The sequence below is a fragment of the Talpa europaea genome (assembly GCF_964194135.1).
Source record: "Talpa europaea genome assembly, chromosome: 5".
In the NCBI taxonomy this organism is placed as follows: domain Eukaryota; kingdom Metazoa; phylum Chordata; class Mammalia; order Eulipotyphla; family Talpidae; genus Talpa; species Talpa europaea.
Genome location: NC_140071.1, coordinates 32,136,613 through 32,156,372, shown reverse-complemented (window position 1 = coordinate 32,156,372; position 19,760 = coordinate 32,136,613). Strand labels below are relative to the sequence as shown.

Sequence of the window (19,760 nt, the reverse complement as noted above, 5' to 3'; positions counted from 1 at the left end):
TACTTATGGAACCAAGTCAACAATAATCCAATTCTAAATGTAATATAAAATATCAATTTTGACATCATTATTTACGGTATTAAGGTAGAAGAAAAATTTATCTTTAAAATGAAATATCAGTCTTTGCAAATATTGTAAAAGCTTTGGAGTTACTTCCATTCCCATGGTTATGTGTCACTCATGGTTATCCTGAACTTGACCTCTTCCTCAGCCCTATACTGTTGCATAAGATGGCTTTAGTACTGCAGAAAGCAAATCAGGGTCAAACTTCTGAGGGATGAAGAACAATGAAGATAGTAAGCCTTCATCCCCCAAGGGTATTGAATCTGATGATGAAATGACCCTCTGCCCCAGAGACGGTGTGAGGAAGTGCTCTTACAGAGCACCTACTAAACTCATCCTTCCATCCTGGAGAAGTGAGTGATAAACATGTAGGCAGCAGGTTTATATGCTGAGTTAACGAGGCAACTATTTTGTCAGAAAATTTACTGAGTACTTGGCTAAAAGAATTATTATCTTGAGCTTCAGTTAGTACCCTTTCCTATGAGCACCAACGATGTAACTCAGAAAAAATTAAACCCTTACCAGATCATTTATTACTAAATCTTTAGTAGCTAGCACTAATCATTATCCCAAAAGGTTAGACTTTATTTTGCAATCTAAATAATTGCTCAGATTTGTACATTTGAATAATTTGTTCTGTGACCCACAAGGTTAAGACTTGCTTTCTTAAGACCTCAAACAGTAATATGCTTTTCACATACATATAGTTGGTACCCAGTGTTCACTGAGTAAAGCTGAGTAGAATTGGTCACAGTTTCCTTCCCAAATACTTTGACAGTGAAAAAAAATACATTCTAAAATGAACATCCTGTGGGTCTATTAAGCTGTTATCAAAATGCTTTAAAGTAGATATTATAAGAAATGAAAACCTGAGTTTACAAACATACCTAAAATTCAAAACTACCTATTTCCAAAATTGGTGTAAGTTAATTTTCAAGGGCATTGTTTGGCCTTTTCTTGCACCTGTATTTTTATTTTTTTTTAATTTTATTTATTTATTTTTTAAAAAGCATCATCTATTTCTTTTTTTTTTTTTTTAAAGATTTGTTTATTTATTTATACAAGCACTGGGTACAGTCAGAAGAGCGGGAGGGTGAGAGAATTCACCAGAGCCAGAGCGGGGAGCAGAGCAGGCAGAAGGACCGAAGTACACTGCTGAGGGGAGCAGCGGGGCGCGGCAGGAGAGGTCTGCGCGCCATGCGGGACCCTCCTCAGGTGGCCGGGGAGCAGCCGGGGATGGAACCGGCACTGCAGAGGCTGACAGGCAGCTTCGCAACCCAGCGCTCAACCGCTGTGCCACCGGGGAGGCCCGCACCTGTATTTTTAAAGTGAATTTATTAGGTAATGATAGGTCCTGCAAGTAGTCAGAATTAATTTTTAGAGGTTGAAAGGAAATCTGCCGCCTTTATGTGTCTTGGAAAAATCTCTGCCTTTATCTTCTCTGGTAAATCTAATCACCAACACAAGTTATTTAAGAATGCCGTCTGGTGACTGTGGGGTGACACTGCCATCTGGTGGTCATTTTTCACAGGCACTGTTAACTGTTCTGGATTCCAAATGTTGAAGAAACTTGAATACTTTGAGGTATACATACTTACGCACCCATCATATCTCACTGGATTATAAAATCTTGGAGATAGAACCATGTATTTTCTTTCTTTCCTTACTCAGTAAGTTATGTGTCCATGCTGAAATGAACATATTTTGGACCTACCCAGCTAGGAATAATAGGGCATTTCTTTTGTCTATTCCTTCTACTACCTCCCTTAACCCTTAACTCTTCATGGCCCAGGTTTACATGAAAATTGGCAACTGTAAAAATCCTGATGGGACTCAAATTCCTGTTCCTATGGCCACATTATCAATATAAATAGCAGAAAATAAAATTATGCATACAGTTAAAAAAGTGCAGCAACCAAGTTGTCAGCAAAATTTCAGAAAAGATAAATATTATTACAATTGCTGTATTTTACTGGCTGTTTACATTAGGCTGGGCAATGTTCTAAATGATTTCTGAGCATTTTCTCATGTTCTTTAAAACAAGAGAACTGTGAACAGAGGAGAAATAGTGGGAAAGCTGATACTTCAAATTAAGCAATCTCTTTAATAGAAATATGGTATTAAGATCTTTAAATATCAAATGTTCCTAATAAAACTATTTTTAAAAATAGATTTTAGCAAATTTACCAGTCATATAATTACTTGGAAAACTGGATTGCTTTAGCAGAATTATTATAATTATTCTTTATTTTTTTTAAGATTTATTGATGCATACAAAAGCTCGGGTACAGGCCAGAGGTGTGGGTGGTGAGAGGATTCACCAGAGACAAAGTGGAGAGCAGAACAGGTGGATTGACTAAAATACACTGCTGAGGGGAGCAACAGGTGAGACAGGAGAGGTCTGCTGCACCATGTGGGTCACCTTCCTTGGCTGGGGATTGAACTAGTGCTGCAGTAGTTGGGGACAGCTTCACAGTGCTGATGCTTACCCCCCTGTACCACCAGGGAGGCCTTACAATTATTCTTTAGAAGAAACAATGAACGAGTCAAATTTATAGATGAAATAGTTTACATAACTGCCCTGGTTCAAAAAGAGACTTTAAAGAAGTTTAAAAAGGGATCATAACAACTTTTTTGAACAATATACAGACATTATTTAAGACTGTAGATATATTATTCTCCCCAAAAGCTAGCTGCCTCCAAGCTTGATTTAATATTTTGCATGTTTTCTCTCCGCTGTTTGGTAAATATATTTGCTTCTCCTTTTTGCAGTCGACGTCTGATGGCTGATTTTTGTTGTTTTGTCAACTGACGTTTCACCTTCTGTTTCACCAGTTCCTGGAAAGATTTCATGAATTACTATCATTGATAATTGACCATTTTGACAAGGATATTTAATCAAAGATTTACATTATTTATATTACTGATACTTTTTTAAAGATCTTGAATTTTAAATTCTAAACACTGATAGTTCTGTATGAACAAGCAATAAAATACCAAATAATAGTTACAAAGAAGAAATTAAATTCCTATAGGACTACAAGTTAGAGCAAAAGTAATCCAGTCACAATTCTTGGACTAACAAATAACAACAGTGCCACCTAGTGTCCATCAGGAAAACTGGAAAAAAATTAAAAAAAAAATCAAAACAAAAATCAACAAAAACTGCTAGGTAAAAGTAGGTATAGCTTTTCAGTGGGAAATTATTTTTTAAAAGCTTTTATCACTTAAAAGTGATTATCTTTTAAATATGCAATTGATATTTTTAATCACTATAGTAGATAAAAAGCACTTCAACAAACTTTTTATTGTCAAGTATAGTTCCCAGAAATTCTAAAAACAGATGTTATTTTTAGCTTGCTTTTGATAATTCTAATTTAACTGGGTAAATATCTCATATTTACCACAGGACATACATTTTAACTTACTGACAGTATTTCTAAAGGAGAAATAGGAAATTCAGGAAAAAACCAAGTCCCCTTTTCTTTTGAATTTACTTTGCACATAATTTTATTTTTCTCTTTTCCACATTCAAAAGTTATTTTCTTCTTTTGCTTATTTTAAGTTACCAGTGAAAATTGGTTACAACGGTATTCAACTTAATACCTTGAAGTAGAAGGCAAAAACCCAAAATGCCAGTTAAGTAATTTGATCTCTCTGTACAACCTACAAAAGGAAACAAGCTGATTCTTCCTCCTGGGTGGCCTAGTGAGGAGCTGACTGGCAGAAAACCTCCTTGGTTGGAGGTAGACTGTTTGATTATGCTGCCTAGAAAATGTTCCTTACGAAATTCATTTAGCCATTGCTGCCAAATGTACAACAAGATCTAAATTTTAAAAGTGCCTCATTTTCTCTTTCAAAATCTAAGATCTAGCTAGCTAGTGAAACTGATGCATTTTCACATTTCAGCTGTAAGCTGTTCATTATGGGTAACATATCTGGATCTCAATTTCTTCATCGCTCTAACGCTTATACTAGACCTCATGAAAATCAACAAAGTTACCCTTTGTTCTAAATTTTTCATTTATATCTTTCAAGTTTAAGCTAAGTCACATGTTGCTTTTTCCTTGAAAGCTTGGATCATTCCACTTAAAGAGCAAACACTAACACTACATCTATACCTGCTGCAATTTTGTACTATTCACACATAGGATTCAAATGGTTGAGGCTGTTTCATATCATGCAATCCTCATAGTGCCTTAAAGCTCAGTAATCTGTCCACAGTAGTGACTTAATAAACATTTGGAAATTGCTGAATGAATAGTTACCGGAGGAATTGTTGAACAGCTTAATACACTGCCCATAGAAGTAACACTCAGAGTTCTTGTTCGACATTGATTAGTATTTTCCATATTTTCTTCTTCTCTAAAATTAAAACAAAATTACAATTTATCTCAGTCAATTTTTATGATTATGTCTAATTTATATACCTTCATGATAGTAAAGCTTAAAAGATAAAATACCTCAGAGAGATTAAAGCTTCTGTGAAGGAAAAGGTAAAACTGTATACAAATTTTACCAAATATATCAACAATTTTCATTTCTAAGCATTCTGATAGTCACTATCAAAATTTCAAAATGTTAGAGTGCTTTTTAGTAATCAAAATTGATCACTTTCCCACAATTCATATGCCTCTTTTCTAGTAATCTTCTTCCTCATTGAATTACACAAATCTGCTTCTCATCATGCAGATTCTTGGAACACCTTTTGCCACTGTCCCAAACAGTAGTATATTTGATGGGAACAGACAGTAGTCTCCACAGTCTGCTCTGTGAAGTCAGAAAAAACTGCAAACATGAAACCGGTCTAACTTACTTTACACATTGCTCAAAGTTTTAATGTATACAATGTATAAGAAATTCAGACAATATTAACTCCAAAAGTCTGTATTTTTAAACAGCATTTGTTCTTTTATGTTCCTACTGTGAATAAAAACCTTACTGAACACGTGTTCAGAGTCAGAACAAATTATTCTGTGTTGAGAAGACTAGTTAACCTATGTAGATTTTCTTATAATACAGAAAATGCTGAGACACTACCATCGTTGATTTTAATTTTTACATGTTTACTGTTCAAGTGGTAGTAGTGCAAAGATTCAAGATAAAAGCTGTATGAAAAAGGGAATAAAATTCCCATGCTTTGCTTTACAATAAAACTCTACAGATAAAAGTAGCCTGAGCATGTAAGTTTGGAAAAGTATTGAGAAATGTAAAAATGTATTGCTTATTTAATTTTAATTGTCATATATGCCTTTACTGAAAACCTAATTAAACTACAGCTGTTTGATCCTGGGTAAGCTATCCCAAATCCAAAAAATTAAATTTTAGATATTTTGCTAATCTAAGCTGAGGGTGGATTTTAGTATTTATAAGAAAAAAATATTCTTAGAAAAAAAATGACATAACATTAACTATTATTACCTGTATGTGAATAAGGACAGAATATTTAAAGTACCAGAGAGTATTCACTGCAAACAGATACTTTATGGAGAATAAATTTACAATATATTTATTGGGCTATATGTTAGATGCATAATTACAAAACTACAGGAACAACTCCCCTATCTAAAACCTGATCAATTTGTCAAGAAACCTATATTCTTTGAAATTAATCAGCAGTTTGTATTTTAAGGCAGGACTGCTTAAAATTTAATCAATAGGCTATCCATGATCTGGTCAGTTGTAGAAGATAATTTGAATTTTATTTATTTTTTTAAGTTTTTTTTTTTCTTTAAATTTATTTATGCAATCAAGAACTGGAGTCTAGGTCAGAAATGCTGGGGGGTGGTGGTGGTGACAGGATTCACCAGGAGACAGAGTGGGGAGCAGAACAGGAGGATCTACTGAAATACACTGCTGAGGGGAGCAGCAGGCGAGACAAGAGGTCTGCTGCACCATATATGGGTCAGTTCCCTGACTGGGGATCAAACTCATGCCATAGTGGCTGGCCATACATAGTTTGATAATGTTGAGACTTAAACCCCTTGCACCACCAGGGAGGCCCCAATGATTTGAATTTTAACACAAAGATTATTTGTTTTTATTTTGCATATAAAGTGCAGGGTACAGCTCTGTCACATCATTTGGGAAAAATCCAAAAACCAAAAAAAAAACACTTTTACCAGAAATGAAGGTCTCCAGATTAAAGTAAAAAAATCAATCAATAGAAATCTATAGCTGCTAGACCTGGATTCATTGTTTACTTACAAGGCAATCAGATGAGGACATTCATCTTCATATTCTTCAGAACTTGTAGGGATTACTCCTTGACCTGTCTGATCATCTTGCCTGATGTCATTTCCAGTTTTCTTTATCTTCTCAGAAAATTCAGTTACAGAATTATTTTTAACAACCTGATCTTTTATTTCTTCTAAAGCTTGATTGAATCCAGTCATTTTAAAGTTCTGTGCATCAGCACTCTCCTCTGACAAATCATCTTCCTTTATTTGTTGAAGGTCTCCAGATGATATGCAATGGCAGTCAGCTGACTGATCTATAGAGTTTTGTTCACTTTCATTGTCCGATCTATAAACCTTTGCTTTTTCTGACAACTCTTCATCAGAAAATGAGAATTCAGATCCCTCCTCTGTTTCATTTTTATCATTTGGACCAACTGGATGAAGCAGTTCATCATCTGCCTGCATTTCTTTTGTGTAACCACTGGCAGAAACCTCTATATCAAGAGAGTCCTCTCTCCTAGGAAAAAAGAATGTCTAGAATTCAGAGAGGTAAAAATCCATCTGACATGAATAAATATTATTATTCTGGTAAGTTATTAGCTTAAGTGTGTTTCATCATTTATATCTTTTTTTTTAATAGAATAGTCTTTTTTATTTTAAATAGAGGCATGTTTTATTTATTTGTTTGTTTGTTTGTTTTGTTTATACATGCACTGGGTACAGTCAGAAGCGCGGGAGGGTGAGAGAATTCACCAGAGCCACAGCGGGGAGCAGAGGAGGCAGAAGGACCGAAGTACACTGCTGAGGGGAGCAGTGGGCGGCAGGAGAGGTCTGCATGCCATGTGGGACCCTCCTCTGGTGGCCGGGGAGCAGTCGGGAATCGAACCGGCATCGCAGAGGCCGCAGGCAGCTTCGCAACCCAGCACTCAACTGCTGCGCCACTGGGGAGGCCCTCATCATTTATATCTTTTAAAGATTTTCTCTGCCTAAAATATAATGATTAAATTACTTCAGTATAGAAATGTAAAAGTATTGTATATTATTAAAAAATAAAATAGCATGACTGTAAAAAGCTACATGCATTGGTGGAAAGGTTAGTGAAACTTTGGTTGATAATTTGGTTGATAATTGACTTAAATTAACTTCTAAGGGGACTAAGGATTTCTTCTTTTAAATTACGTAAATTACCTCAAATCAGGAAACAATCGTAAGTACATAAATGAGAAAACTTGGCATTAAGAATGTACCTATCATCATTGTGAGTCAATTAAAGATAGCTTCTTTTCTGAATAAAGGAAACAAAGGAAAAGCAGACTGGTTTGGTTCCTTACAAATGGGTTATTTACAGGGCCTCCCCTGGTGGCGCAGTGGTTGAGTGCAGGGCTGCGAAGCTGCCCCGCAGTCTCTGCAGCACCTGCGGCTGCAGGGGAGGGTCCCACATGGTGCGCAGACCTCTTCTGCCACGCCCACTGCTCCCCTCAGCAGTGTACTTCGTCAGTCTGCCTGTTCTGCTCCCTGCTTTGTCTCTGGTGAATTCTCTCACCCTCCCGTGGTTCTGACTGTACCCAGTGTTTGTGTAAATGAATAAATAAAAAAATCTTAAAAACAAACAAACAAGCAAACAAAAAAAAAATAAATGGGTTATTTACAGAGCACCCAATAATGAATAAAGGTCCTTTTATTTATAAGAACTTAGGGGTGTTCCTTTCCCAAATTTAGTAACATTGCCTTACTGAACCAAAGGCAGGTATTTTAACTTTCTTTTACATACTATACAGCAATGGTAGCAGTGATTATAATGTGTCAAAGGTCACTCTTCAAACACTTTTAGACAGAAATTTGAAAAAAAGTGAAATTAGATACCTGGAGTTCTATCATTTTAAGTAATGAAGAGTACAAACCTGATGTCACTAAAGGTTGGATAAAGCTCACTTTCATAGCTGAAACGTTTCATGAAGAAATCTCTAATGCATTTAACATCTCTGTCAAAATACCTGCAAAAGCAAGAATCATTTTTGATATAGCCTTTGTTCATCTTTTTCCTCATTAGCCAATGAATGACAACATCTTTACTGTTTGTTATGACACTCCTACTCCTTCATGAAAAAAAAAAAAAAAAAAAAAAAAAGACATCACTAAACAAGAAAAAGCAGATTAGTTACCAGTGTGTTTTGAAAAGTTAAAATCAGAGGAATTAACCAGGAATATAAGCTATTAAAATCATATAATTCCTAAGATAAAAAACTCAAGATTTCCCCTCATTATGAACAGTATTTTTCAAGTTAACTCATGTCTCCCTATAGAATAATGCAGCTCAAACTTGGAAAATGTCATTTCTAATTCTAGTGGTTCCAGGATGTTCATTTACAGTATGACTATGCCACTCCATTTTAATAAAAATAGTGATTAGTCATCACCCAAAGATATGAGACCAAAAGTCCAGGATTAATATATCAGTATTGTTTTGTTGGAAATATTGCTTAAATTTATTTTTAAATGACATTTCTCTCTCTAGAATAAGTAGATATTTTTCAATGAAAATCAAAAGGAAGAAGAGCTTCACTGAACACAAACTGATTTGAGTTCAAACTTTGAAGAATGAATATATTCTATTATGTAAGCAATAATAGTTATTATTTTACATATTCTATTATGTAAGCAATAATAGTTATTATTTTCATATTATGACTTGGAACAGGAGAGAAAAATGCCCTGGATTATAACCAATTGCATCACAGAAAACAAAGCCAAAGGTATGATTTCTCAACTTGGTTAATCAGTAAATAAAGTGATTCTTCCTTGTGTAAAGGATGAGGGTTTTTTGGTGAATTATTTTCTAATAATAAAATAAAACCTAAAGATGATCTGACAACTTGAGCGCAATTCAAAACCACAACTTTCATTAAGGTCAACAAGATATCAAATTCTGCTTGGTCAAGTTCTCTTGGATGTAACCATGAAGCGGAGAGAAAAAGGAGGAAGGCAGAGAGGATGGGGTTCTAGGGTTCTCTTTATGTATCTACTTCTGATTCAGCCTTTGTTTTAAAATTTGGGCTTCTACCTAAAAAATTATTTGAATAAAGAGTTGCAAGGCTAAGAAAGTTTGAGTTTTGGAAGTCTGTCAGATTACAAGAGTTACTGACCAAAAGACAGTATTACAGAGTTGAAAAACTATGAATAAAATGATTGCATCACATAAACACACACAAATCTAGAATTAGTTTCAGCATATACCATTCAGCATTGGGATGAGAAGTTGAAACCATCTGTGGAAAATCAATCATGGTGATGTGGTCATCTTTATCCAAAATGAGATTGAATTCATTGAAATCTCCATGAATCAGTCCATGATTTGCAAGTTTGACTATTAGTTCCATAGCTTCATCATATACTGATGCAGGATCTTCAACATGGTGTATCTGACACCTGAAAGTATTTTAAGTATGAAATAAACTATTTGTACTCATAATTTTAATGAAAACTACTGTGTGTGTATAAAATTTTCATTCCTTGTCTTAACAGTTTTCATTCCCATCAGCATAAAAACATGATATAAAAGTACCCACCCATTAAAAAAAGTCACACTCTGCCTCAGATTTTTACTACCATATTCTTTCTTTGATAATTACAATCAAACTCCCCTTCATGTGCTTTCTCCATTTTTTTTCCCCATTCCAAGCAAGCTTTCAACCATCTGTCCCAATGAAATAACTCGTCAATCCAAGCAATGACCTCTGTGTTACTAATCCAGCAGTCAATTCTATGCTCACCACATCCAGTCTATCTCAGTACTCCTTAAGTACTTCCTTCACTTGACTCCTGGTACCCCAAATCTTCAGTCCATCCTTTTTATGCACTGATTATTTTGTCTCAGAATTTTTGAAGAGTTCTTCATCTTCTTCCAAACCTGCAAATTTTGGAGCTCTTTGAAGATCAATCCTAGGACCTTTTGAGAATAACTCTTAGTGACCTCACCTAGACTCATAGATTTAAACACTAATATACATACTGATTTCAATCTAGACTTTTCTCAAATTTCTGGGCATCTCAAACATCATGTCCCAAACTGAACCTCTGATTTTGCCTTATCATCTAATTCCAACCTGCTCATCCTATAGTCTTTCCAATTTCTGTAAATGGCAACTTAATTCCTCCAATTAATTCACTATTCAGGCTAAAAAAAACTTGGTGTTATCCTTGACCTGCCCTTCCTTCTGATTATTACAGAATTCCAAACAAATCATATTAGCCCCATCAACAAAATATATCCAGAATCAGACAACCTTTTATCACCTTCATGTCTTTCATTATCTATACTATCCTCATCTCCTTCACAGATTATTACAGTAATCTACTAACTTGTCTTCCTTATTCTGTCCTTGTCTCCTTCCAGTCTGTTTTCAATACAGCAGCCAGAGTGATCCAACTGAAAACCTTAGTCAGAAATCTTGTCTCTTCTCAACTCAAAATCCTCTATGGCTTCTTATCTCAACCAAAATAAAAAATCTTTGTGCAAACTCTCTATAAATGGCAATCATATCACAAACATAAATGAATCACATCAACATTATATACCTTAAATTTATATGTGTTACATCAAATGCATTTAAACCAAATAAATATAAAAAAGTCCTTATAATGGCTTACAAACCCTAAATGACCTGGTGCCTTGTTACTTCTTTGATCTTGTCACTTACACTTTCTCCTTTACTCATTCAGTTTCAGCTACAGTGGCCTCTTCACTGTTCCCTGAACATCTAGGTATAGTCTTATCTCAGGACTTAGGCAGTGCTATTCTTTCTGCCTGGAATGCTTTCTTAGCTATATGCATGATTTTGTCTCTCATTTCTTTTTGGATTCTGCACTCCCCCCACCCAAAAAAAAAAAATCACCTTACCAGTGAGACCTTTTCTGACCACTGCATGTAAAGTATCTGTCTCCAATTCCCACCTTATAATTTCTATCTCCCTCCTTTTACTACCATATGTCAAGCACTCCTTTATTTAGCTATTTATTGCATGTCTCCTACCATCAGTGGATAAGAGCTTTGTTTCACTTACTGCTGAACTTAGGAGAGTGCTTGGTGCACATTAGTCTGTTAATGTTATTGAATAACTCACAGAGATTACAAAGTCCATATTTTAAGAATGAAATTGAATTTTTAATTTGCTTTGGTGTCAACTGCTTTTTATTAATTTCTAACCTCACAGGAGCAATATGCGTAAGAACAGAACCTAGATTTATTAAGGACCCATAGTTTCAAGAATAGCAAATACTTACAAAGGATAGCCATTTATGAGCTCCATGACCACTGCATGGCGATTATAATCAACTGGCTTTGGAACTGGAAATTTTCTCTCATGCAGTGCCTAAAGCATAGGAAAACAAGTATAAAAAAATGAAAAGGACATTAATTTTGGGGGAACAATAAAAGTAAATGTGTCTGCTTACAATTAGGAAAAATCTATTATAAAATTATAGTTAACACATGATTACTTACGTATGGTAACTTATAGAGAGAGCAGTATATAAAAAAAGAAAAACTTAAACCAGTTTACTTAAACTACTTTCACCAGTCATTTATTGGACATTTGCTAAATATTATGCACAGTGTGAATGTTATAAAAAAAATTAGTGAAGAAGTATCTGCCCTCAAAAAGCTATGGTTTCTTAGAATATATCCTAATTTGTTTCTGTGCCATTTTTTGGAGCGTAAACAGTGTAAACTGTTCAAATGGAAATAAATTATAATTTAGGAAAAACTGTGTCCTGGCATATTAGGAAATTAAATATACAAAACGATTAGACATTTTTGTTTATAGAGCACTGACCTTTTATTCAGACCACAAAATATCTGATACATCTATTAAGGGACAAACATACATAATGTAACAGTCTGAGTCAAATATTATTTCACATCATCAATGAATCCATCTTTTCCCCTTTAACTTTTTCTATCCCATTGTTTACAAATCCTGTTACTACTTCTTACAAAATAAAAATCTACAATGGCTGTAAATATTGATTTCAGCCCAAATTACCTTTTTTAAGTTTTCAAAATGCCCTTCAATCTACTTTTCTAGATCAGGCTCTGATAACACTCTCTAATAAGCACTCTGGGGTAGTATCAGGATAGTCACATTAGTGACTGTCACCTACACAAAGGTTCACACCTATATTCATGTCTTTGCCTATACTGGCTTCTCTCTTGTATACTTACTGTCCTCTCCTTGTACCCAAATCTCCTATGCATACTTTATGACTCTGCTTAACTCTCCTTTACTTCATGAAATCTCCTTCATTGATTTGTCTACCCTATAAACGTTTCTCCAAACACATGATCTGATTTTTAAGATACAGACTGCATTTCTTTGATATCTATTTCTTCACCACACCCTACCCTAGTTCTCAATAAAGTGGTAAACACAGTGCTCATACTAAATATATCATTAGTGATTAATAGGATGAATTTTAAAAGGATGTCAACTCCCTACCTTCTTTGGACAGAAATTGAACTTTAAAGATTTTTTTATTCAATTTAAGTGATTTTGAACATGCCTCGGTACCTCAATAGCCTATAACCTTAGTGGTGGTCTAGCCCTTGTACCATAGCTTAATTTTTTTTTTTTTAAAGATTTATTTTTATTTATAAAAGCACTGGGTACAGTCAGAAGCACGGGAGGGTGAGAGAATTCACCAGAGCCAGAGCGGGGAGCAGAGCAGGCAGAAGGACCGAGGTACACTGCTGAGGGGAGCAGTGGGCAGCAGGAGAGGTCTGCGCGCCATGTGGGACCCTCCTCCGGTAGCCGGGAGCAGCTGGGGATCGAACCGGCACTGCAGAGCCTGCGGGCAGCTTCGCAACCCAGCACTCAACCGCTGCGCCACCGGGGAGGCCCACCATAGCTTAAATTTATCTTAACTGCTCTTAAGAAAAAATATCAATTCATTTAAGAAGCATATTTATATACAACCACAATCATTGCTGTACCTTCATGTAAAACCCGGAGAAAAAAGCCCAACACAATTTTAAAAAGTATGATCCTTATACCTACTTATTGACTATCACTGGATACAAACTATTAGTATAAGATATGAAATACATTACATATACAATGCTATCACTTATTTATATGCCTCAAGAAATCCCCCCCCAATGATCACTAAAAATTTAAGCACACAAAATAACCTATTCAAAGAGGTTAGCTAACTAAAATTACCAAGAAATTGGTCATACATGGACTCAACTTTTAATAATTCAAATTCAAAAAGTGAAGATAAATCATAACAAATAAATCGTATTAGAGAGAATAAGAAGGCAATGTTATTTTGAGCTTTAGTATTGCTAAAGATAATTAATTTGGTCATTACTAAAGATATTTAGCAAATCTATGCTGACTTTAATTTTAAAAGTGAAAGGTTAAAAACTAAAGATTTTTACTATTTCTAATATGCAAATTTGTAAATTGACATTTCTATTTTAAGAAAAATACTAGTCAACTTATTTGAGACACTAATATTTCTACTACAGATAGCAATCACCTGGCAGTTTCAATTAGAAATAGACATTATATAGTTACATGCATTGACTAGATAATACATTCACATACACATTTATGAGGCACTTACATCATTAATTATTTCAGGTTAACTTATTAATACTCTAGAATACACAGTGTCTTTATGCATTTATAACAATTTAAAATACCTTTACACAGAAGGAAATCACCAGAAAATTAAATAAAAGAAATAATCGATAAAGTTAAAGGTGACTATAAGGATTGGGGCTGGGGAGATATGGTGGCAACAGACTGATGTTTGTCAGTACAGCTTCTCAGATAAACATATTTTTGATTAAAAATACAAAATTTACAAAATACCTTCATATAGGCAAATTCTTTCATGGCAGAGAGACGAGATAAATAAAGCCAAGACATATTATGTCTGTGTTTATGGTAGTCACGCTTGTTTTTCAGATTTCGAAAAGAGGTTCTTCCCAGTCTGTGAAGTTTTAACGCAAATTGCTGTCCTTCTTCATTTGCAACAATATAAATATCTAGAGTCCAAAGTTTAAAAAAAAAAATTATTATTTTATTCCAGTAAGTTGAAACAATTTTAACTTTCTTTTTGACTTTATTGGTATCCAATTTTATCTTGCCTAATTTTCAGGAATACTTAACATTCAGCAAAATTCTTTAATTATGATCCCAAAAGATGACACATACTAATATGTATGATAAAAGAAAACAGTAATGCAATGTCTTAAAGGTTATAGCTTCTAAAGATGTTCAATGCTCAAATCAACTTAATGGAAAAATACCAAGTGTTTCTTAGAGCCCTACAAATGAGAAGTGAATTCTTATTATCTTGCTTTTCAATAACACAAAGTTCAAATCTTCAATTGCTGCAATGAATAATACTCAGAATATAATCTTATAATAAGCAGAATAGAGACTTCCCCAGAACTACTCCAACTATCAAAAACAAGTTGCTATTTGCAACGCTGACATTTAGAAAATGTCTTAATTATTCATGAAAAATTTTAATTATTACATTTCTATCAAGGAACAGCCTCTGTTGCATTGGTGGGGTTATAAATTGGTCTAACTTTTGGAGGGAAATGTGGTAATATCAAATTTTTACTCTAATAATCCAATTTCTAAGAATGTATTTACAAATTTATTTGTACATCTTCACAGAGACATTTGTAAAAGATTATTCACATAATTATTACCACACACACAAAAAAAGATAGGGAGTAACTTAAATGTCCTAAACAAATGGGACTAGTAAAATCAAATACAGAGCATCCACATAATGTTATACTTGGCAGCTAAGAGAAAGACGTATTTGCTGACATTAGGGAGCCATCAAGTGGAAACTATCAAAGTACACAATAGCAAGCACTGTTTGTTTCACTGGCCATCAAAATTTGTGACTCTGTGATGTGTGTGTATGTGTGTCTATCTCCTTAGTGCATTATATATTTGTATTAACAAAAAATATTTCTAGAAGGATATGTCAGAGAACAATAAACAATGATAGCTTTGGAAAGTAACAGGAGGCTGAGACCTGGGTTAGGAATAAGACTTACATTTTATTGTATTCACATTTGGCATGCAATTAAGCTTTTGAAAGTAAAAAAGCTACTATTTTTGAAATTACAAAATGTACACCAGAAAATTAAGAGGAAGCATCATCTCAGAAGGTGTTTAATCACCTCATTTTATACACACACACACACACACACACACAGCTATATGCAGCACTTCTGCACTACTTTTTGATGATGATCTGGATATTAACACAAAAGAAATATAAACCATGTACAGCACCACCACAGTCTTCTTTGGGACAGGCTTCCAAATAATATCTTTACTTGCAATTTTAATTTTGCTTTCTCAGTTTAGATTAAAAGTAATAATAGAGATAAAAAGCAGTATACAAGAGGGCATGGTATAAAGAAAATCATGCCCTGTTTTTTATTTCTACCTATTTTCCACATAGAAAATAGATACAGAAGTATTGTTCAATACTATTTCAGAATGCTTTTTTCTATGTTCTACACATACCTAGCTTTGTCTTCCTGATCACATGACTGTAGTGAAAAAATGTTTGTGGGTTTTAGATACTGTCTTCTAGTACAAACTAAACCAAAGAAAATGTGATTAGAAGTACTGCTAGCACTTACCAGATTCTTTGCCAACACCCATTTGGCTGCCAACAGACTCAACCACTTGTCTGGCAGAGAGTGTTTTCAAAGCTAGATAATCATAGCCTGCATTTGTTAGTCGATAACCCTGAACAGCTAGACAAAATCAAAGGAGAAAGATCATATTTTAGTTACATTGTACCAAGTTATAACAGTTCAAGACATGATAAGAATTTAAACATGGAAATCTTCATGGGAAAAGATTTTAGGTTGGCATTTCTTCCTATAATTTGTATTTCTTCTTCAGAACAGTGTTACTTAAAGTGTGATTCACATACTGAAATCAGTCTATAAATGTTTGTTACAAGTCTGTGACAAGATATAGAGCTGAAATGAAGTAATTAAGGTTTAAGTCCAGAAATTTTTATATCAATTTGACTGAATTAAATATACCTTAAACCCTAATAAAAAATTGTGTATAAGATTTTTATTTTTCTAGTAATTATTCTTTATTAGTTTATAAAAATATGTTTTCACAGTAAATTGAAAAAAGAAACTCATATTCCTTTCCATGGATGGTTTGAAAAATAATTTTCTAGAGTTTTGTGACAGACTGTATTCTCCAAAGATGGCAGTAACAATCTCTCTATCATAGTTGCTCTTCTGCAATTGGACCTTGCTAATCTTCTATTAGGAAGCTGAGACTATTTCCTCACTCTTTTTGATCTGGGTGGGCAATGTGACTGCTCTTACCAATAGAGTATGGTGGATATATGGTATGTCACTTCCAGGTCAAGTGCTTTTCTGGTCTGACAATTGCCACTACCTGCCTTTTGGAACATCTCTAGGGGAAGCCAGTTACAGGAAAAATCACAAATGATGCCTCAAATACTTACTTTTAGTCCGCTCCCAAGCTATGAGCTTATGTTTCACTAATTCTCTTAAAACTTTATTACAGCCACCATGTTTAAGGCTGGCTATAGAAGTAACCAAACTGCAAGGAACTATTTCATGGTTCTTCATGCCCATTTCAACCTGAAATGAAAGGAATCATTTTGTAATAGCCAAAATCAAAATCTTGCCAAGAAATTAACTTCTCTGACTATGCAGCTTCCCAACCAATTCTGAGATATAATTACTACTTCTGGGCATATTTTAAATCATATTTGATATATAATCACTGATGTTCACCACTCCATCTGTCCACTAAACTATATGTACTTTAAGAGTAAAAATTCTGAGTGTTAACAGTCACTGATGTGCAAAATATATTATTAACATCTATATACTTGTCCTTAAAAACTACATATATTTCATATAAAGATTATATTTGAGAAAGTGCCATATGCAGACACTGTGGATGGTAAGAAACATGTAAAAATACACTACTTCTGGACAATATACTATCTAATTGGGGAAATAAGGATATACAAATCTAATTTTATTAGAAGGTAAGAAATGATAAATGCTTAAAAAAGACTGGCTAGAAGCAGAACGTGAATATTTTTAGGTGAGGGAAAATTTCTAGGAAAAAGCAGCACTTGAGATTTAGTTTGAAAAATGCAGAATACAGAAAAAGCAGACAAGAGAATGTCAGAGAAATAATTGAAAAAAGTTTTAAAGATAGCACCTATGAAGAAAAGCACAGAGCACAGGTATCAGCTCGTATAGTGGAGCATCAGATGGGATAACATGTAGACTTCATGATGGCCTGAAAACACTTTCTTGTAAGTTAGGGTCTTGAAATAGAGACCAAGGAGTTTGAGACTTTAAACTGAGAAAACTAGGAAAACACTTGAAGCCTACAAGGTTTATAGCACATGATCTGGCTCTCACCTTTTCCAGCAATATCTCCAACCACTGAGCCTCCTGCTCACTATGCTCCAGTCACACTGGCGTTCTGGAAAGTCTTTCAAAAACTGCTCCTGCCCCAGGGCCTTTGCACTTACTACACTGTTGTTTCATGTGCTCCCAACTCCTTCAAGTACGTGACTGGGCAGGCTTCTTCTCATTTAGGTCCTATTAACTCCCTATCTACTCAACCTTATTTTAGTTACCAAATATTTATTCTGTATCTACCAAGGCCAGGACCTTTTTAAAAAAGGCATTATACATGTGCTTACAAAAGGAAACAGACAAAATTCTGGCACTTAGGCAGTCTGACAACAAAATGGGAAATCAGCATTCGTGCCCTAGCTCCCCATCATGCATACTTTCTATTTCATTGTCTTCTATGTGTTCACAGCATTTATCTGATATTATCCTGCTTATTCGTTTATTTGATAATGAATGATCTGCCTCCTTTGTCTTGTCTGCTTTGTACATCACTGCGTTGCCTAAAATTGTCACTAAAAACCGTAGAAATATGAGTTGACTGAATAACCCTAAGGGAATGCCATGTGATTAGTCCCTGAGTGGGAATTTAAAGCTATCAACTCTTCAGAATTCTTAAACCTTCTAAACAGGTAGGAAGTCTGGGGTCTGAGACTGTTCTCAGGCCACAGAGCTGAGAGTGTCGCTCTTCAGGGCAAGAAAGTAGCATAAAGGAAGAAATATCACACGAGGGACCCTTGCACTATGTGGGGTGTGGATCAAAGCTTCCAAACAAAAGCCTGTATTGATCCCCTTCCGCGACCTCTTTTCCCCCATTTCCAATCCAGATCGAGTTGCAGGGCAGAGCGCTCAGTTCCCAGTAAAGAGAAAGAGGACGCGCGGTGGAAAAGGAAGGAGATACGGGACAATCAGGGAGCTACTTACGGCCGTCAGAACCCTGAAGTCATCCCGGCTCATGTATCGCAACTTAGCCACATTTACCTTCCCCATGGCAGCCCCACCGAGCCCAGAAGCCGCTTCCACAACAGCCGGAAGGCGCAGGGCATGTCGGTACTTCCGCCACTCAACGTGCCGGGCAGCCGCGGGGCGCGCGCGCATGCGCTGTTGCTTACTACTGACAGGTCCTTAAAAAGAAACGGAAGTACTGGTCTCCCTGACACGCGAAAATAAAACGACTCCTGAGTATGATGAAGAATTTAGTGTGGCACAAGGTCGAGTTTTTAAAATAGTGACTCTGCCATGTGACCGAGTTGGCGGACTGCAGGTCTTCTCTGCGATGTACCATTTTGTTTTTCACCTCTGTCAGGGCCTGTTGCCGCTTCTAAGAGCAGAAGGTAACTTAACGGGAGGAGCGCGTTTTACCCCAAACGGCAACTCCTATTTAGACATAGCGACTTCCATTGAGATAGGGGGAAATGAACCTAAGCAGGATTCGGGCAGTCAAGGCCGTTAACGGTAAAAAGTCAAAAAGCTGAAAAAACTGTAGCAGTCGCATAGACGCGCTTCTACACGTGCCCACTCAGAGCTGGGGAGGCGTGGTTATAGAGAACTATTTTCGCGCTTGCCCTGTGAAATTGGTCCTCGAGGCACCGTAATGCGCCTGCGTCCGTTGTGGGCGGGGTTCAGGGCAACGTCTGGAGCATCTAGGTGAAGTGCTCTTCGCCCGCGCAATTGGAGGAAAACGAGCTTTTTGATGATTCAGAGCGAAGCTCAGTGGGTTGGACTATTGAAGACCCAGCCACTCTTAAGGGGCTTCCCACACGGGCCCACGACATCCTTTTACGTCAACAAAAATGATAACTGGAGTGGGACCTTAAACATCTTGCACCCCGACCAGAGGGTGCGTATTAGCAACAGAGATAACAAACCTTGTGTAATAATCTTTGCGTTTTTTATATCTTGTTTCATGAACTGTATTTTAAACATTGAAAAGGCAGTTATTTTGGCACACGTTAAGTGTGGGTGCTACAAGTCGTCACGGAAGTTTGTGCTCCATTTCATACATGATCTAAGTTCCAATCACTGATGTTTAATTT

The 19,760-nt window shown here is 35.6% G+C and overlaps 1 protein-coding gene across 1 annotated transcript; it reads right to left on the bottom strand.

Moving 5' to 3' along the window:
• Nucleotides 1-2,736: 2,736 nt before the first annotated feature.
• On the bottom strand, nucleotides 2,737-18,714 carry RIOK2 (RIO kinase 2; the record flags this gene model as incomplete). Its single annotated transcript, XM_084233212.1, has 10 exons — nucleotides 2,737-2,901; nucleotides 4,332-4,428; nucleotides 6,271-6,759; nucleotides 8,144-8,236; nucleotides 9,477-9,668; nucleotides 11,523-11,611; nucleotides 14,120-14,295; nucleotides 15,931-16,047; nucleotides 16,788-16,926; nucleotides 18,649-18,714. The coding sequence occupies 10 exons, from the start codon at nucleotides 18,712-18,714 to the stop codon at nucleotides 2,737-2,739; spliced, it is 1,623 nt and encodes a 540-aa protein (XP_084089338.1).
• Between the last annotated feature and the right edge of the window lie 1,046 nt (nucleotides 18,715-19,760).